Raw genomic sequence first — 21,373 nt, forward strand, 5'->3', positions numbered from 1 at the left:
TAAATCCCTGTTTGTCACAGTTTTCAATTTCTCTTTCCATTCAGATTTATGGAGAAAGTTCTTCCTGTGCTGGGAGAGCTCTCAGGAATATTTTTACTCTACGAGCGTCTGACCTGATTAAAGACAGGGTGTACCTTACTGGGGTTTGCAGGTAATCCAAGATCACTCATTTTAATCATCTAGCTGTGGTTTTTTTGCATCTGTCTGTGCCCTGATTTGACAAAAGAGTAAATTCTGAGAGTGACATATTGTGTGGATTACCAAGAATTGAAAATATTTTTTAAAAAATTCTTTTAAATCACATGAGTTTTAATATCTTTTCTTATGTTACTTTGTAATTTGTCAGAAAGCAGCAGTGGCCTCGTTGTATGTCCATTAATTTAATTGCTTATGGTTTCATATACAGTTGTGTTTGTTATTTTGTAGAAAAAGAAGAGTATTAAATTCAGCCCTGGTCTGGAGTTATAAAAGAGTTTAATCGGATTCTTAAGATTTAGTCACACGGTGATTTTTGCATGTAATTAATGAAATATTTCTGTGATTAAGTGATTTTCCATTAGTGTTGCATTACTGCATAAATGCTTCCTCCTATTTTCAATTATGCCAAATGAGCAAGTTTCTGTTATAGCACCATTTATTTATATCTATATAGAAGAAAAAGCCACAACCTTTTTTATTTTCATGATGTTAAAAGGTAAATTTACCAATAATGTGAAAGAAAAAGTACATCTTAGAGCAGCGCTCAAGGTCTTACACATATTGTAGAGCTGAATTACTTACGCCTATGCTCAGAAGGGAAATAAGATGCTGAGGCTAAAAGCTGGATTTTATTTAGCTTTTTTACTTCTTTGGTTGACTGCCTGTATGCAGCACAAATTGATGAAAACGCAATATTGTAAAGTGTGCCACATGAATTAGGTAGGTAAGGGAACTTATTCATCTAACACGAGTTCCCTTGTTGTAACTAAGGGCTTCCCCTGAGACTTGCCAGAGTAATTTCTTCCCTTGAAATGAATAAGATTACAAAAATTAGTAATTTAGGGTTTGCCCTGCTGAGCAAAAGGATTCACTTCTAATAACTTCAAAACCCAGGTCTTTATTATAAAAGAGCATTTGATCATTACTGCAGTTTAAGAAGTGATGTTTTGGTTTTCTTCAGGAGAAGCTGTGTTGGATCAGAACTGGTAGACTGGCTTTTGGAGCAGTGCCCTTTTGTTAAGTGCAGATCTACAGCAGCTGGAGTGTGGCAGCTCCTCCTGGATATGGGCATAATATTATCAGGTCAGTCTTGATAGTACTTCTAGCGTGAGGGAGGCAATCAGTTTCTTCTGCATAGCGTAAGACTTAGTTTTTTGATGGAAGAGGAAGAAGGGAAAGAAAAAAAAAATTATCAATTTTCCTTGACAATTGTTTATTTCACTCTCTCTCCAGATAGTAAACTCACCTCTGTGACCTTTCATTTCATAAATACCAAAGATGAATATCTTTTCTTAGGCAATTTCCTTCCTTTTGCTTTTGCAAATATAAGCTGCAGACAAGAATGTGTGTCTTTTCCAGCCTTCCCTCGAGCTCTTTCAGGTTTTTCACACAACAGCAGCTTTTTAGTACGGTAGGTACTTGCCAGATGACTTCTCTAGCTATAAGTGTTTTTCCCTTCTTTTCTCTGCTTTTTATAATTTTAGATTTTTGTATTGAGAGAGGATTCAGCTCCTTCAGATGGTGGTGATGCCAGGTTCTACCCAGCTGTCCCTACCTTCCACACCAAATCTAGGTGTTTGGCCCAGCTAAAGTGTTTAGTGATAATTACATTGATAACCTGTCTCTGGAAATCTGATGTACATTACTTTGTAGCTGGGTCTACTTAGGTATCTCAACTCAGAGAATACCCCACCCTGGGGTCTGTGCTAGACATTTAGCTTTCCTCCTTGAAAAAAGGTCAAGTGTTATGGAAGATTTCTGCTTATGTGTGCTGACAGTATACGTAAAGGTTTTCTTTTGCTCCAACTACACTGGCAGTGTGTCTGTTCATGCAGCCTGAAGGAGGGCTGAATGACTCATATTTGAGGAGAGGCTGGGATAATGCTGCATCCCCATTATTGAACTTTGTTTACTGCTGCCTGGCCATTAGTGAGAACAGATTAGAAGTCAGTGGAAATCAAGGCTCAGAAATGGAGCCTCAGTGGAAGGTTTTTATCCCCTGCTTCTGAACTGATTCCAAAACTGTGTGAGCCTGGAGATCTTCAAATTGAGGTTTTGGGGTTGCCCTCTTTGGATGCACTGAGTTAATATGGGAGGGCAGAACTGCTTCTATACTGAGTTTGCAATCCTTTTGCCCTGTTGTGTGGTGGTGCAACTTGGCACTGAAGTCAAGCACAATACAGAATGGGGGGCACACAGAGAGTTGACATGGTAAAGGTTTAAAGGCTATCTAATATTATTTTTTTTTCTAACAGTGGACAGACAACTCTATTTTCAAGACACTCATGCTTTCTACCAGTTCTCAGCGGATGAATGTACCTACCTTTTCTGTGAATTTGAGAAAGAGGAAGGATGGAAGAATGGAGTAAAGCTCCTACTTCAACTACTGCCATTGTCCCCTCCCAGGATTGACATGTGTAATCTGTAAGTGGGCCTATACAGCTGTTTGCAGCTTTGCTGCTTTGTAAGTGGGTGGCTTATAATGACACCGTTTATAATGACACTGTTTACCCCCAAACCACCATGCAAATGATCCAGCTTTCTTTGCAGTGTTGACAAGCTTTGTAGAGGTGGGCTTTTCATCTGAGAAAGTCAGTGTAAGTAGATAGATGAAGGCACTTGACTTGGTGTTTTTGGTGTATTGTGGTTGTTAAGCACTGGCCTGCTGACTCTAGCTTGCTCTATTACCTGGGCAAATGGCTTTATTATTCTTTAGTCTCCTCTTACATTTGGAAGTTTGGCATGACTTTGGTAGCAGATGTGCTGTGGAGCTAACTGACTCCAGATTGGATGCCCTCATGCTGTGTCAGGATCAGCCATCAGATGGGTAGAGAGAGAGGATGGGTAGAAATGTGGTAGCTTGGGTCATCTGATTGTAGCTTGCTACTGCGTGTTTGCCAGAGCTCTGGAGTCTCACATTATTATCCTGTCTTCACAATATGCCTTTTAAGAGTTTTGTTTCCTGTCCTCTTTCACCTGTCTACTGGATGTTATCATACCCTCTGTGTTGATACAGCTGTGCTCTAAATGTGTATTTAAAGCAGCTAGAAGGAAACCATAGTTATTTGTGCCACAGTGTGAGGCCAAAATATAGGAAAAATGTGTCAGTGAGAGGTCTGGAGCCTCATGACCCTTCATGCTTTAGCAAATCTGCAGGGGCTGGCCTGGATAGACGAGTCAGGTTAAATTCTTTCCTTGTCCCTAGCACAATGAGTCCTCAAACCTGATCTTGCACTGTAGAGAACTATTACTCTGCCAGTATTAGGATTTGTTCTCTTTGATGTCAAAGACAAAACTTTCTCCTATAAGTGCTTTCCTTCTCTACATATTAGTTTTAAAAACCACATTCTCTCAAATAAACGTCCAATGGAAATATTTTAAAGGCGCACAAAGCCCCAAGACCCCATAAGCTGTCTCAAGCCCAGCTTCTTAAATTCGGACATGTTGAGCTGATAGAAAAAAAATAATCCCAATAATACTTCTGCATGGCTCAGGGCAGAAGCTTGATTCCCTCCCTTGTTGCTGACTGCCCTCACTAACCAGAAGCTGGCAGTTCTGGAGTGGAGATTTCGTTGCAAATGCATTTATTTCGTCAGCTTGAGAGAGTGTAGCCGACTGACAAGGACCCCAAATTGTCTAGAGCAGGGGACTGAATGAGATCTTCTAAGCAGATGGCTTATATGGGAAGAAACCTTTGAATAGTTTTGCAAATAGAAATTCTTGTCTTCCAGCCTTACTAAGGAGTTTGTCTGTCCCTTAAATATCAGGCAATTTCATCTTTATTGAAGCAGGAATTGGGATTTTCCTCATTATCACTGCAAATCAGGCCACTTTTCATGGTTCATGACTACTTATACAAAGGCTTCGAATCAAAAAGACAGAACAGATAGGTTGTATTGTTGTGTAATGTGAAAGACATTGGGTAGGAAAATGGATTGAAGACTTTTTAGGTTTGAATTAAAAATGTATCCTGCATGCTGACCTTGGCTGGAGACTACCACTATTTTAAAAGCTGCTTTGGAGTTTATCATTCCAGTGCAACTGTCATTTCTAGTGGAGGATGATCCCTGTCACACAAATTGGACAGTTATTCATTAATGTACATTTCTAGCACCTTCCAGCTCGTATTATTCAAATTTTAGTTGAAGTTGGATTCCTTTTGGGAATATTGTCACTGAAGAATGATTTTCTGGATACTTTATCTGTCAGATTGTGAGGGTGCTTTTTTTAAAAAAAAATACATGTTGAAGGTATTGAATTTTAAATTGTGGTATACTCTTGAGGGAGTGTGATGTTAAAGGGGAAGGAGGCTTTTCTAGGTTCAAAATTCTCCATGTTTGATGCAAATAATAAACTACTAAAAGGAATTCTCAAAAGGAGTGATGTTGTGAGATATTTGTAAAAGTTATCTAACCAGGTTAAATAAACCCATATACTCTTTTTTCATGAAGAAAGGGGGCAATTCTGAAAACTTCCTTGCAGTGAGTGCTTGTCTTTTCTCAAATATATAAGCCATTTTGCATACCATTAGAAAATAGAAATTAGAAATTTTGCAAACTGTTGCTCTTCTGGAAACCCTATTAAATAAATGTGATCCGGTATTGATTTACTGTAGAGATTTTTGGTGGGTTTGTATTCGTTTGTGGTCAGTATGAGCAAATAATACAGTAGGAAGTTCTACAGTTGAAAATAGCATTCTGAAACCTGAGACATGCTTACGGTTCCTGAATAAATGCTCCCTGTTGTCTTTTGACCTTGGCAAATTTCCTACATTAAACATAACATTGGTGGGAATCTACCATGGAAAACAAGACAGGACATAGCAGATTTTTAGCAGCTCACACTGAACTGAAGGCTCATGTTTTGTGTATTCCACAAGACTGAACCCCTGTGAATGTTGTCAGATGGGAAGGGACTGATGCAGAGCCCTCTTGAGGTCATTAAACACCCTATGTTAATCACAGCCAATTATTCTTGAATAGAAAAGAAGTTAATATTGCATTAGCTTGGGAACAAAAGATCTGTACTGAAAGCTGTGCCATGGACTTCCTTACAGCCATGAGCAATCACTCAGGCTCTCACCCAATGTCTCCTGAATTCTTTTCCAGTGACTGCAATGGCTTTGTATCAGGTATTAAATCTTTGTGTGCTTCTATTTCCTTCTTTGTAAATGTGAGTGTTTATAACACCTAATTCCCAGAACTACTGGTAGACTCGAAGATTTCAAGAATGCACTGGGTATCCTAGAACATATCCCATATTTTTAAAATTAATTATTTGAAGGAAATTAACAGGGGATTTTTTTTCTTTATCTCATATTGCTTGCTATTTTCTTTTCAGAAGCATTACACTGTGTTCTATATCTTCTGTCCTGAAATAATTTACATTTTATTAATTTCAGATAAGTAACTGTTCTTAACAGTAATGCTTTTAATGCAAATATCCAGGATGGGATATTCATTTCCTTACTGCCTTTTGGAGTTCCTGGAAAGCTTTTGCTGAATGCAGACAGCTTTGGGGTCTAATATTGGCATTATAGGTGGACTGTAAAGGCAGCATAAAGACATATGTAGTGGCTTTACATTGGACAGGTGAGGTCCAGGCCCATGGGTGTATCCATATTGTTTCCTCTGTCAGCAGGACAGGAAGGTCTGTAGTTGCTTTCATGTGGTGTGCAGTAATAATTGTGCTGGATCTGACTTGCCTGGATGCAGATCTAGGACAAGTGTCCCTGCATCTTGCTGTGCTTAACACAGTACTGAGACCATGGGCCACTGAGCTGTATAAGCATTAAGCGTGTTTGCCTGGGCTTTGTAGCTCCTCTTGGTACCAGCCCTACTGGGGCTTAGATGGCCCCTTTTGAAAAATAATAGAGTGATATCTGTCCTCATTCTGTTCCTCAGTATCCATTCTGTCTTAATTTTTTCCATTAGCTTGGGTATCAAAATATATGCTTCCTGTCTGATTCTGAAGAGCTGAACATAATTTTTATTATATTAATGGTTTCAGAAGTATTTGATGCTCATACACAGATGAATACTGGGAGTATTTTTAAATAGAAGTTGAAGTGATAAAGGCCCAAGATGTAAATAGCTATGCTGTATGTTCTTCTGAGTTCATAGTTTGCATCTGTGGCTGTCTACTGAGCTGCTGTTTTGCCTACAATTTAGAGGAATCGGGTCCTAGCCTGGTTCTGAGAGATCAGACGTGTAGAGAAACATAGGCATCTAAGGAGATCAGTTATTTTACTTCTTGAATACCATGAAAAGTAAAGATCTCAAGGTCTTTTTTTTTTTTCTCCTTCCCATAGTGGTAACTCTATCATATCAGTATCTTCTTCTGGTTGTCAGTAAACCTTCCAAAAGGCTCACAGATGTTTTAGTGAGGGGAATTAGACTGTTCAAAAGAAAAACACAGTCCTATCCTGTGCTGTTCACAGCAGTGTTTGTGTGGCATTTTCCACGTGGGCCAGAGTTTTGTGACAGTTTCTAGAATGGTTCTTCCTGTGCTGCCCCATTTTTCCAAAGACACATGAAGTCTCTCTGTCTTAAGACAAGCTAATAGCATTCTCAGCTATTGCTTTAGTTTGGTAATTTCTGGCTTCCTACATGTATTCTTTTCATTTTAACTTTTTTACAAAATATCAAACTTCATGAGTCACATAATGATTTTGATGTTGTCTGCTTTTATCTATGTGAGCTTGTATTCCGTAGGAGTTGCTCCACACCTAAGGAAATCTGGGTGGTAGGCAGATGGAGAAGTCTTTGCTCTGTTGATGGAGTATGTTTTTAGCAGAGCAGAATATGCATTCTGATAAGCAGCTCTCAGCCAAGAGGGTCCTGCGTTCTACAATTCTTTATGATACTTTCATAGCTGAAAAATTCTGTCACTCTTCTACATTTGTCAAATCAAAAGAACTCTTGACAGCAAGGGACAAAGGGTGTACTCCATTGTTATTGACACAATTAATTATTGTCATGTTGCAGTCATCATTTTGATGGGGACTCTCAAAAGCCATTTTGCATTAGTGCCTGTGGCTACACAGTTCCTTGCTTTCCAGCAATCAAAAGGTGTTGAAATAAAATGAAAGAAATAATAAAATTTTATTTTTATTTTTTAAGGCCTGATCAAAAGATAGAAGACACAGCAGAAACCAATGCTGAAATTCTTGCTCGACTCACTTCTGCGGTAAGGTCACTGCATCAAAGTTTGTACTGATCATTTTTGAAATATTGACATGTTTTGGATCCTTTCAAATTAAAGATTTAGTCTTAGTGAGCAGATGTTTGTAATGCAACCTACTTTGTCACTGAACAGAGGAAGCTTTACTGAGGTCTTAGTGTGCACTTCCAAAGCTATGAAAATCAGTCTGAGCAATGACTATTGCCACCTGCTTTCTTGTAACCCATTCTATTCATGGCCCAGGAGACACCAACTTGTAGAATCATGGTGATTTTTTTGTGAGGCAGCTTAAACACAGATTCTCTTGGGGAAGTGGACATCGGTGTGAATGATGGGGTGAGGGACAAAGGGAGAGAAAGGGCCTCGGCAGCCCTGACAGAGATTATCATAGACTTCTGAGGAGACCCATCAGGGAAGCCTGGGTATCTGGCTTCCCAACCACGTTTAGTCTCAGTAAACTCCATCGTAATAAATAATAGCTTATCTTGTCTGTGCTAGAATTTGGTGCATCTTGTTGTAAGATGCTCCTGGAATGCATTGAGGATAACTTCTTAAGCCAGGTAACAGACAGCTCTGAAGGTATACAAGTCTACATGACCTGACAAGAGGCATCTGTGGGTCCTGAGGGAACTGGCAGATGAAGTTGCAAAGCTGCTTTCCATCATATCTGAAAAGTCACGGCGGTCTGGTGAAGTCCCCACTGACTTCTGAAGGTATACAAGTCTACATGACCTGACAAGAGGCATCTGTGGGTCCTGAGGGAACTGGCAGATGAAGTTGCCAAGCTGCTTTCCATCATATCTGAAAAGTCACGGCGGTCTGGTGAAGTCCCCCCTGACTGAAAAAGGGGAAAAATAAACCCCAGTCTGAAACAGGAAAAAAAAAAAAAAGACATGGACAACTCCAGGCCAGCCAGTCTCACCTCTGTGCCTGGCAAGGAGCAGATTTTCCTGAAGGCTCTGCTAAGGCACATGGAAAATGAGGAGGCATTTGGTGGCAACCAGCATGACTTCAGCAAGGGCAAATTGTGCCTTGGTGAATTTGGTGGCCTTTTATGGTGGAGTAAGTGTAAGGTCCTGCACCTGAGTAAGGGCAATCCCAAGCACAAGTACAGGCTGGGTGGAGTATGGGTTGAGACCAGTCCTGAGGAGAAAGACTTGGGTGTGCTGGCTTAAGAAAAGCTCAGCATGAAAAAACAGTGTGTGAATGCAGCCCAGAAAGCCAGCTGTATCCTGGGCTGCTTCAAAAAAAGTGTGGCCAGCAGGTCAAGGGAGGTGATCCTCCCCCTCTGCTCAACACTCATGTGACCCCACCTGGAGTGCTGTGTCCAGCTCTGGAGTTCCCAGCACAAGAAGGACATGGACATGTTGGAGTGGCTCCAGAGGAGGACCGTGAAGATGATCAGAGGGCTGGAACACCTCTCATATGACCACAGATTTAGAGAGTTGGGGTTGTTCACCCTGGAGAAGAGAAGGCTCCAGGTAGACCTTATTGCAGCCTTCCAGTATCTGAAGGGGGCCTACTAGAAAGGTGGGGAGGGACTTTTTATGAGGGCTTGTAGTGACAGGATGAAGGATAATGGTTTTAACTGGAAGAGGATAGATTTAGATTAGAAATTAGGAAGAAATTCTTCTCTATGAGGGTGGTGAGACACTGGGAGAGGTTGTCCAAGAATGTTGTGGGTGCTCCATCCCTGGAGGTGTTCAAGACCAGGTTGGATGGGGCTTTGCACAGCCTGGTCTGTTAGGAAGTGTCCCTGTCCATGGTGGGGGGGTTGGAACTAGAAGATCTTTTAGGTCCCTTCCAACCCAAACCATTCTATGATTCTATGATTGTAGAAGATAATAGCTGTGGTGAACAATGCCAAGGCAGAAAGGCAGCAGGGGAAAAAACTGCAGAGGTTTCTTTATCATCTTAATTTGTGCATAGTGTATAGAATACACCTCTTCTATGATCAGAATCAGATAGAAAAGATAAGAAACTTCTCAAGGGTCTCACTTTTTCTTTACACTTTATGCTACAACAGAAGAAGAAGATTCAGTTGAGATGACTGAATGGAGTCTATCAAGTTATATGCTCATATCGCATGCTCCATTACAATGAGGCACTGACAACACCATCAAACTTAAATTGTAAAGGCGGCTGACATGCAAGCAGTGCAAAGTGCCATTTGAAATACGTTTGCATTGGATAATCTCTTTGGTCATGAATTTTTAAGAAAATGCATTGATTACTCCTGGGTTTAAAGCAGCATTCTAGAGCTGTCATGCATCCCATGTCATGTCCCAAAGAGCAGCTTCATATTCAATGTCTTGTCTGCTAAAACCAGGGCACAGTGGGATGGCTCTAGGTGTTTCCACTGCAAAGCTCTCACCTTACCTTCTGATGGGACAGAAGAGACTATCAGGATGTTAATGCAGCATATCTGGGAAATACAGTTTTCTGGTATTTTAATGCATTTCATCCAATGCAATTTTATTTAGAGTCCATCGTGAGTTGAGATGCAAAAATGTGAACTAGACTCTTCTTCCAAACCCTGCTGTTTAGAGTTTCTCACTGCAGGATTTCATTTAAGCTTTGTCTCTAGATCTGAAGTCCTGTTTGGCACACTGACATCTAGAATACTGTTTCACAAAAGACTACTTTAGGCAGAAAAGAGAGGAGAGAAAAACAGTGAAGGTGCAATGCACTGTCTACTTGATGCACAACTATGCCTTCTATGATAAAATGACTAGATTAATGGATACGAGAGCGGTAGTTGTCATTTGCTTTTGAAAAATCTCTACCTCTGTCCTTTGAAGATGAGAAGATTCACCATATAAATATGCCATTTGTATTTAATCAAGCAGAAGTATACATGGGTACCGCTCTGTATGCACACTCTTGCTCTTTTGTATTGCAAAAGGAAAACTGGTTAAGGTGTGCTAACATTCCAACAGCATGTTCAAAACGTTCTTCAGACTTTCATAATGTTTCTGTAAATACTGTGTGATGAGCTGGCCTTTAAACTGAATCACTTTTGTCATCTGCATTGTTACTTAAAATGGGATACTATTTAGGTAGTGTTAGCTTTGTAGCGACGAGCTATATGTGTAAACCATTTTTTTAAAATTTAATACCTCAATATGGTAGGGATAGCTCTTGTTTGAACGTGTATTTTACTTTGAGTCCATATTATTATCTTCAACGTGATGTGCAACTATCGATTTTGTCACACAGGCAGTAACTGAAATCCTATTAGGAAGAAGTATGATAATGTGCAGCGTGTGTGCAGTGAGGAATGAATGTTGTACATGGATTTCCATCGGTGTAATGATGCATAGGAATTGCATGTCCAGCAGAGATGTCAAGTGCATTTACACTATAAATAGACAAAAGCCTATAGATTATGCAATCGGGGGACACCAGGCACATCCAGAAGGTTGCTCAGTGGTACCAATTCTTTGTGATTTGAGTGAGTCCTATGAGAGGGAGCTCAGACCATCAGGATGAAAACCTTGAATGAGGGAATGTTTGCTTAATATTAAGACAAGAGGAACAGATTTTTTTTCCTCCTGCTTTAACTGGAGGGTTTTGCTGAGATTAAATAAGATGCCAGATGCATTCCTGGCACACAGCAAACGACTTTTGGGTAACATGGACAAAATACAGAAACCCAGCCTTTTTATTGCCTGTGATGTTAGCACCATCTTTCAAACCTGAAAAGTGACACCTTATAAGCAAAAGTAATGCTGCAGGGATAACCATAGGATGCCGTGGTGCTGCCTTTTTTTTTTTTTTTTTCCGAGAAGATAGGTTTTTCTTTACACTCACAGAGATTTGCATTTTTCAATTGTTTGATTGGGTTAATTGGTATGTTTACAGCTGTTGCAGACTGTAGTGTCTCCTAAGGCTAATCTTGAGGTAATGTGTTTATTAAAAGCTAAAAAATAAAGATGATACATCAGTGCACTGCTTCTTCACTGTCAGTAGCCTGTGAGAATGGACAAGACTGGGGCATTGACATTAGCACATCCTGCTGAGTTTAATGAAAGGAGATGGTTTGAGCAGTTTAGCCATAAAATGTCTTGGTGGTGTTACTCAGAAACAACTTGTGCTGTTATTGAAGATCCCACTCTAACTCTGGATAGCTTGTATATATTATTATTAGTGCATATTATTTGCTGCAAGCAAGCAAGGACACAAGATGTTTTTCCACAGAACTGTTCTTTCCCATTTTACTTGCAGTTTAAGCTTACATTAACCATGATTAACAGTTCTCCCGACATGGGAATGAGCGTACAGGAAGGAAGGAAGGGAAGGTAATACTGCTAGCTTGCACAGTTGCGCTGGAAGCAGGACAACATTTAAGAAAACTGTACCACTACCTTCCTATTTGCCTGCTTGGAGTGGCAGAAAACTGTCACTCCATGGAGCAGTGTCAGGGAGTAGAAAAGATCCTTGTACCTTGCAAGGACAGCAAAAAAAACCTCCCTGGTCCTTTGCCACAAGGGAAGGAAGGATGCAAGCAAAGGAAGGATGTAGACTCTGGTGTGACTGCCTTCTGCCACAGGTCGAGCGTGCTGCTGAGTGGTTGCTCAGTATCTGATGGATCTCTGATGGATCTCTGATCTCTCTGGAGTTACCACTGTACTGATAAGCCCTGGGTGATTTTGTCTGTCTTTCTGCTCAGGCAAATATACCATTAACTATTTTTGTTTCCCATTTTCAGACTTTTCTTCAGAATTGTTAAGTGGGTGGAACATTGACAGTTGTTAGTGATTTTATTACTTTGGGAATCTTTCACGGGCTTTTTGCCTTATGCTGATTATACCACATCTTGTGAATGAATTTCACATGCTCTCAGAAACTAGATGTCAAAACTCCCACTGAAGAATAATAGCTTTGAGCATTGCATAGGTCTGCTAAGCAAGCTGTCTGGTCTGCCCTGCAGGAGACTTTGTGCAGAGGAAGGAATCCCTGGAAAAATAGTTGCCCCATATTTTAATAGTTAAGACAGTCTGTTTTGGGAAAATGATGGAAACTGGAAAAAGCTGGGAGGTGTACTGAAGAGTCTGAGGGTATGGATGGAGCAGAGGAATAGAAGGAAGGGTGTGTGTGCAGGAGAGAGGGTTTGGGGTGCTGTAGGTCAAATTCAGGGCAGCTGAAGTAGCTGCAATAGAACAGACAATGGCAGTGAGGGAATATCAAATATTAAAATCATGTATAATACAGAATTTTACTGATAAAGGAACCAACCTCTGGGGAGAAGTGGGTGTAGAGCTGAGCTCGCTAAAGGGACAGTAGCTAGTCATGTAAAGATTATAGGGAAAATACAAAGAATGCAGAAACAAGAGGCTGAGGAAGGTTGCTGGCTAGCAGGGGTCTTTCATCACAGGCTAATGAGATAGCCTGTAAATCTGGAAATAAGATAGCTCTTACTTCTGCATGTTTATCTCAAGCCAAATTTTGGTCCTTAAATGCTTGGCCATGCTATTAGGAGAGGCTGCTTGCTCCAAAAAGTCAGTGTCAGTTATATACGTGAATCTCAGCCAAACTTCAGCACGGACAACTCACTTATTCTGGAGTCGCACAATAAATTCAGCATTATAGTGTCCTAAGCAGAGGCAAACCAAACATTTAACAAGGAAAGGAAGAAGCTTTGAGTGTGTGCTTGTGAAAGAGAGATGCTGTGCAAATAACAGGGCGGGCTACCTATTTGCCCGCTCTCTAAGGAATGTGCAGTATTTACACAAAATTAAAGTAAACCCAAAATGCAAGAGTTGTCACAGAATTCTCAGCTGAAAAGGAAGTAGGTTTGCTAAGAAAAGTGATTGTAGTTTCAAAACCAAGTACCTGCATAATTCCATGTGCAGCTGGCTGCTCCAAAGGATTGATAGCCAATATCTTACCAGTGTTGCATTTTGTTTTGTTTGATTGTGCTAGCAACTGTAATCATCCTTTCCTTTCCTTTCCTGATGTGTTAGGTACAGAGAGAGCTGGCTGCTGTCATTGCCTTGAAAGCAAGGAAGTCAGGTGAGTCAGAGTGGATATTAGAGGGGGTTTTGTAATGCTGCTCCCTTTATTGTTGTTGTTTTTTTTTTTTTTTTTTTAATTGAATTATTTGAATTGTTATTGCTGTCTTATTAACATGGGGAAGCTAGCTACCTCATTCCTCTCTCATTGGAGAGCCTGTGTATATAGCACAATACAATTACTGTCAAGCTTCACTTCCCCTAGCTCATCACATCTAATGACCTAGCTGATAAAATCAGAGTGTTACAGCTGAATATGAACTTGGGACTCTTTCTGACCAAAATCACTATTTTCCCTGTGCTTGCACTTTATAAAAGAAGCTTATGTTTTTATTTGACTTACATTTAAGACAAATATGTTGATAATTTTCCAACTTTTCTTGTGTGAAAGATAACTGAAAGTCTCTGGCAGTATAAGCATTTACAGCAAATGCTGGTGAAACAGTGCAAAGGCACTGAAATACGTGTTCATCTCAGCTCCATCAGGGTTTGGTAGCACAGCACAGCCACTTTCAGGAGGTATCGTCATTACTGAGCTGGGGTGGAACCAGGGGAGCTGGGTTTTCCAAGCACTGCATGGGGACTAAAAAAACCTACTTGTCTAGACCTAACTCTACCCAGGGTTAACCCTCTGGTGTCTTATGTCTAGTGCCGTTAATCTGCAGCAAGGGCAAACTGGATATGGGGAGGTTGAGACATGACTGTATTTGTAGAGTAAAACAGAGGCAGAGTGCCCTTAAATTATTGCTGTGTTCCCAAAGCCATTGAGACGTTTGGGAGTGTTTTCAATGAGAATTTCTTGTGATCTTTGGTGATTTTGTTAGAAATTGATATTGTGAGTCTTGCACTTTTTGAGCTATTCTCTGACCTGTTAATAATATTGCATTGTAATAGCTGTATCTGTCTATCTGTGGCTTACAAATAGTATGGCACAAAAGTTACTAACACATAACACACCCAGTACACACAACGTGAGATCTTAAACTGGAGGCACCCAGAAGACGTGGCTGGCAAATCTGCAAATATTTCCTTGTGAAAATGTAAGTACTACAAAAATATTCTAGACACAGTTTGGTGCATTTTTCTGTGGAAATGAAAGTACCCACAGGTTATATCCACAATCATCTGTGGGAATCTGCAGAAAGTAAGCACAAGTCTAACTGAATTCAGACCTAGATGGCTTCTGTGTAATAGCTTTACTTCTGAAACTGCTGTAGGAGTTTCCAATGTTAAGACCCCTCACCTGCTTGCCCTTAGCTGGTATCATCCCAGTCCCATGGCTGAACATGAAGATGCTTCTGCTCTGGTTCAGTGAAGAGAAAACCAGGCTATTTCAAGGAAAGGCTCAAGGTAGCCTTTTGTTTTGCTGTAAAATAGGCTAAGAATATGGTGTGGTGCACCTTTTTACCTAGTGCTTATCCTGTTCTAAGAAAGTCAGTGTCAGTTATATACGTGAATCTCAGCCAAACTTCAGCACGGACAACTCACTTACTCTCTTTTCCTGCTTTTTGGCAGTTGTGTCAGCAGATATTACTACTGCTACTAGTACAAAATAAAAACTCCGTTCCCCCAAGGAGTTGTTTATAACCTGAATTAGCCTCTTATTTCCCCTGTAGTGAATAGCTGCATAAATGATTGTTTCAGTAGAAAATGGAATGGGGTTTGGATTAGGAATGAGCTGCAGGAGATGAAAGTGGGAAAGGAGGATAGCTCTTGGAGTCTTCTTTATATTGGTGTAATTGCAACCCACATTGAGCAGGTAGAAATATTTTAGTGAAAAATCACAGCCTTAAATAAACACAGCTCCCTATGGAGCTTTGAAGTGCTGACCAGCCTTTCCTAATACATTAATGCAAACACTTAAAATATCAGTTTAGATGTGAACAAAAGATAGCTCTTTAGGCGGTTTAACTGGTGGATGCTTGTTGAAATTTGCATTTCTTTATGCCTCATCTTGGATGGCTGTAAAAAATGGCTACATGATCAGGCATAACTGTAAGGTCTAATTTAAGTTAATGCCCTTACTACAGTAGGAGCATAGTAAATTAGGGTGGTTGATTATGCTTTTTTATTTTATTGCTGATGGTTAAATTCACAGTGTAGCAGTTACTGTTAGCAATCAAGCTACTGTGTGCTGTGCCTGGTGAAGCGTATTTCAGAGGAAGTGCTTTTGGAGCTGAAAGCCACAGTATCTTTTGAAGATATTGCTCTTCTAACCCTCTCCAAGACTCAATATAATTTCAGGAAATGAACCAACAATGATCTGACAAAGAGTTTATTTTGGCATGAAAAGAGTGGAGCATGGCTATTGGGCCAGCTGCCTTGGGTGGTGTGAACAGTGTGGGTTCCTGGCTCACTCACCCTGGGATTTGTGAGTTGGGAGCTCAGGTGACAGGCATGGTCCTAACCTGGGGGGTGGAACCTGCCTGCAGTGGGTAATTGGTTCATTAACCAAAAGCTTTCCTAGAGATTGGCAGCCTAAAACCCAGAGCTATTATGCAGAAGTTCCTGCATTGGTTTTGATGGTTTGGTGGCTTTTAAATTACAGTGGTTCAAAATATTTCCTCTAGATAGCTAGTCAGCACTACTAGTAAGAGAGAAACAAAAGAAAAGACTATTTTTGCTTAATGCAAAGACTGTGTAACTTGTCCCTGAATGACTTTAATTTCTAGATATACCTCTGCCCTTAGAGGGGCACTTCAGAGTGATTTAATTATACGAGAAAAACTGGCTGACTAAAGCTGTCCTATTACTTGTCTAGAACTGTTGTTGTAATCAGGGGGTTACATTGCATGCAAAGTGCTGTAGAAGCATACAAACACCACAGCTCCCTCTGCAAGAGGTGAAGGGGGTCCAACGAGGTAGGTTTGCTATGCCTGGAGGCAGGGAAACATTGCCTTTGGTTACCCGGGTGAAACAGTTAATTTATGTTGAAATGAAGCTTGGGTTTGCTACCTAGTACATATATACGAGAAGTCATAATTACAACTATTTCAGTTCTTGGACCAGAATGTCTCTTTCAGAGATTTAGACACTGTAGATACTGACAAAATGCTTTGAAGACCAAGGCAGAGACCTGAGTTTGCTGTGGGGTAGGGCCGAGCATCAAATTCTTGCTAGTACAGGATCTGACTTGATGGAGAATGTCAGCTACCAGGTGATAAAGTCAGTAGGGTGTGGAAGAGAATGTGTTTCCCCAAGAGGTATTCTTCTGTTTTTATTGTGGGGTGGAAGAATAGGAGGAACGCATAAAACTGACAAATGGCTGAAGGAAAAATGCAGAACATGGAAAATGAAAAACTTCTGTGCTGTGGAAAACCCCTCCATTTTCATGTTTCAGATGTGTACCACTGAAGCACAAGTATATCACTGAGAGCAAGGCATAAGCTGATAGAGAGGTACTTGAGAGCCCTCATGCAGAAGGAACTCGGCACTTTTAGCTTCTTTTCAAATAAAACTAAAAAAAAGTTAAAATTCATGTCTATAATCCTGAAGCTTTGGTGGACCTCAGTAAAACTGCTGACTAGAGAGGACATCTGTATTTCATTAGAATAAAGCTCTCATGATAAAGGTGACCTAAGAGGAGAAATTGGCCTCTGCACTTCTCTGTGGCATGTAAAAACACATTAAAATTGCTCTTGCCTAACTTTAGAAATAAAGAGATTAAATTCTGTCTTCCTTGGTTTGGTGAAGGGTCTTGGGGAAGCAATTGACTGGAGCAGAAGAGAACTTTGGTTATAATTGTAGGCACTTGGCATTAGAATTGTTGTGTTTATTTATACCTTGCTGGCCTCTAATGGCTCCCACAAATGTGCTGAAACGTAACAGAAATGCAGCCTCTCCTCTAAAGGTTTACAAGGGTTGGCATTTATCTCAATTGCTTGTCATGGCTTTGTGACATGTTTCTTATGTGTTAGAGATGATAGCTAAAACAAGGATAAAAAGAAGCAAATAGCCTAAGGCTGGAGGCTTTAGCTGGTGGTGTAGCTACATCTGAACACGTACACATAGGTGCATGTGAACTGATCAAATCTGACAGGTAGATGCTCTGAACTGGTGTTAATCCCATCCACAAGCAAGACACCTTGCATTGCTGTGCATGAAGCTAGCTGCACCCCATGGCATCACGCAGCATACCTCTTTATATCTGTAGGAATATCTATAACTTTGCTGAAAAGAGACATTAGTAAGAGCATGGCTGTGGTCCTTGTGCTTCTGAATACTGGGGCTAATGAAGATGATAGCTGACCTAGTATCAGTGAAGTAGGAAGGGTTATTGCAGCTTCTCCCCAGGCACTGCAGGAACAGTGGCAGGGCCGTGGGTGCTTCTCCCTCCCACCATGAAGGCCAAGGTGGCCATGAAAGCCCTAGCACTTGTGTGTGATTTTTTTCTCTCATAAGAATCGTATTCAGGTTTCTCCAATATAGTCAGTTTTTAATCATGCCATTCCTAAGTTGACAAGCTCTATTAATTTTTTTCTTTAATGGGTATTCTGCATTTTATTTATAATAATATGACTTTTACAATGTATTACCTTTATATTTGAGATCGTCTGGGTTTCCTCCACCCTATGATGACCCTTTGCTTTTCTTTTTTGTTGCTTCTATCAGGACTTAACTGCCTATGTGATTTGCTTAGTATTTTTATTTTAGGGCGGACAATTAAACATGAAGCAGTTGGTAGGGCTTGAGCTTTGCCGAGACGAATAAAAAGCAAGCTGTGAGCAGCTATTCCTTTTCCCAGCCACTGCACCACCTCTAGAGTGCTGCTGTTAGAGCTGACTGCATGACTCACTCGAACACACTCCAGGCAATGTCAGCCCGGTTAAACACATGAGAACAGCCAGCCTGGGTCAGGTTAAAAGTCCATCCAGCTCAGATCCTACAGGGTGATAAGCAGGGGACATTTAACGTAGAAAAACAGAGCAAGTACAAACAGTCCTTCATGGAATCATAGAATGGTTTGGGGTGGAAGGGACCTTAAAGATCATCTAGTTCCAAGCCCCCTGCCATGGGCAGGGACACCTCCCACCAGACCAGGTTGTTCAGGGTCCCATCCAACATAGTCTTGAACACATCCAGTGTTGGAACATCTACAGCTGCCCTGGCAACCTGTTCCAGCCTGTTCTTCTGATGCTGTGTACTCATGTGTACCAGTCTGTGCTAGAGGGATCTTGCTATACCCACAGTGTTGTGTTAGGTCCCTTTGGTGGACCTTTTCTCTATTAATTTATCTAATTGCTTTTTGAGCCTGTTTATACTCCTGACCTTCATCATCTCTTGTGGCAGTGAGTCCCACAATTCATGTATGTGGTATGTGAAAGTGTATTTTTTTTCTTGCTTTTAAACACATTCCCCAAAACTCTCACTCTGTTGTGAAATAGCTCTTTGCTGATAGAAAGTGGTGAATAATCCATTCCCAGATCATTGTCATACTGTTCAGGACTTTGTGCATCTCTGTCATACACTTATGAGTTGTCTCATTTCCAAGCTAAATTGCTAGTAATTCATCATACCAAATCTATTCCATTAAATCTGATCATCTGTGCCACATGTTTGAGCAGCATGCAGTATTGCAGCGGCATGTGCTGGAGCTGGCACAAAGTAGAGTGGCAGCTTCTTATCAGGGGGAGGAAGTGGAGGGATGTGGGAAGGAGGCCAGTAAGCCTGTTTGGGCAGCATTGATCTGTTTTATCAGCTTAGTTAAGTCAGGAAACTGCATCTTTATAATTCAGCCCTTTTCCCCAAGTAGCAAAGATTGTTGTGAGACTTCTTGGGAACTTTACTCCACAATAATTAGCAAAAACTTTGTCATTTGGTGCTATAGGAATGTCCTGTGTTACGTCATCAGTTTTATTTACTTTCAAAACAAGTTGTTATACAGACAATGGAAATCATTACGAATTTGAATTAGATTTGTATGCATACTGGAAAAAGGAGGTTACAAATACATGATCAAAGGTCATTCAAGAATGGAGCAGTTCAGTATTGTGTTTAAATCTCAAGCATATTAAGTACTCTTTGAATTTACAGGTTTTGTAAACAGGCAGATATACAATATCTCTGGTGTAAAGTGTGCACAGTTTATTGTCACTTATTTTATGCCATTGAAAAAGGCCATAAAAAGGGATGAAAAAATTGTGCCTGTTTAGAGAACAAAGTGGTAGTCATGTGCCAGAGGGGTGTGCATTTTCCCTTGCGGGAAGAACTTCCCTGAGGAAGTTTGAATGGTGGGAAGAGGTTAATATCAGTGGGGTCTTCACAGCTTTTCCATGTCCCGTTATGTTGTTTGTCAGTGGGTTTATTTACCTGACTTAAATAAGACATTATTTCATTACAACTTTCAGTTCCTCCAAGCATCCACTTCCTTAAAGCGAGGGTTGAACTTTGCAAAGTGTGTGGAATAAGAGTTCTTCAATTGTTACTAATAGCATTCATCCTGGAGAAATAGTCACTCAAAATAAAGGTGCGGGTGTGTCATGCTTCTGGTTGGTCTCAGTAACTTTACTTTTCCTCTGCCCATTGAAATGTGGTTCAAAATAAAAGTTGCACCTGAAAACATAACTAGGAATATTTTAAAAGTTACATTGTGAAGGATTTCATGCCTTGAAATAAGGGAGGCAATCATGTTGGCTTCTTTAAGTGATCCTTTTAAATCATTTTATGCCTTAAAAACGAGGCATGCCTTAAACAAGGCATGCCCTTAAAGCAAGGAATGCCCACCCCTAGGCTTGTTGCATCTCATGGGATTCTTTCATTACTCCTGAGATCAGGCATCTGAAGAAACCAGCAGCACTTCCAAAGGATAGGATCAGACCCCTTCTAGCCCTGGGGAGTGGTGCGCATTGTGCTGGCTGGTGAGGCACACCGTGTGACACACACAGAGCTCTGCTATGCTGTGGCTGAATGGGTGACCACCTGTTTTGTGCCCACCCTGGGTAATGCTGAGGATGGGAAGTGCCCTGGACAGCATCAGTGAATGGACTACACAGCCATTGTGTATTCAACAGATGTTACTGAATGGACTCTGAGCCTTGGAAAAGAAGGAGAAGACCTCCTCAGAGCTCTCTGGTGAGAATGATGCTGAGAGGAATGTTGGCAGCTTATGGCCTGGTTTTTGAAGTCATTGCAGAACTTCAGGCGTAGTTCTTTTTATGTGATCTATAAGGCAGTTGCATGGAAGAAAGGAGCAACATGGAATGGTTGTGGAGGTGACTGATACTTTGCACATACACAAAAAAGGACTGCACCTTAAGGTTAGAAAGACAGCAGTTCTGCAAAAAAAGAGTGCTTTGGGAGAGGCATTTACATAAAGTTCGCAGTATTTATTTATTCAGGATCTGTTTCCTGCTCCTTTCCTGGCCGTGCTTGGAGGATGTTTCCATGGAGTAGGGAGCAGTGTTTTGCTTTGCACCAGCCTGCACAATAACTGCCTGTACCTCCTTGTCTGATCAGTTCCCAGCAGGTATTCTCTTGTGCCTGCTGATCATGTAATGGGCTCTTCTCCACTCTTCCAACATCTCATTTCAGGCAACACTGCTATAGATACATACTCTGCCACCTGATTTTTTGTAAATTTTAAATATCTTGTATATGAGAGTGGATGTCTAAAAGCAATGGGTAAAATTTAAAGCTTTCTGCATTCATCCATCAAATGGTTTTCCTTGAGCTGCCATTACTACAAAGGACATTGCTTTTGTCTGTTCCTATCGTACAGTTTGCAACTAACTTTCCCCTTTTTTCCTCCTTGATAAAAAATTGAGTTTGTATGTTCACAAAGTGGGTGTAAAATGTGGCTTTTCCTTTGTATGTATCACAAAGTGCCAGGCATTGAAAACCAAGCCTTCCCTGGCCACATGAATCAACAGTAGTTGGTTATCTATTAAAAAATGCCTCCCTTGATTAGCCAGAAGTGTTTTACAGATTATGCTCTAACAGACCACTGCCTTGGAGGAAATACGGGCCTCCAAATCCAGATT

At 40.7% G+C, this 21,373-nt stretch overlaps 1 protein-coding gene across 1 annotated transcript in view; it reads left to right on the forward strand.

Annotated features, from left to right (window-relative positions):
- The window catches only part of LOC103768509 (rap guanine nucleotide exchange factor 5-like), a gene marked incomplete at its 3' end in the record, with an annotated part of 35,080 nt that overhangs the window by 606 nt on the left and 13,101 nt on the right, over positions 1 to 21,373 (forward strand). The window contains exons 2-5 of the mRNA XM_008935650.1: positions 45 to 151; positions 1,160 to 1,281; positions 2,454 to 2,622; positions 7,320 to 7,386. Of these exons, the coding sequence (XP_008933898.1) occupies positions 45 to 151; positions 1,160 to 1,281; positions 2,454 to 2,622; positions 7,320 to 7,386 (465 nt within the window). The remainder of the gene's footprint in view (positions 1 to 44; positions 152 to 1,159; positions 1,282 to 2,453; positions 2,623 to 7,319; positions 7,387 to 21,373) is intronic.

This window comes from Merops nubicus, unplaced genomic scaffold (genome assembly GCF_000691845.1).
Source record: "Merops nubicus isolate BGI_N331 unplaced genomic scaffold, ASM69184v1 scaffold5932, whole genome shotgun sequence".
Taxonomy (NCBI): domain Eukaryota; kingdom Metazoa; phylum Chordata; class Aves; order Coraciiformes; family Meropidae; genus Merops; species Merops nubicus.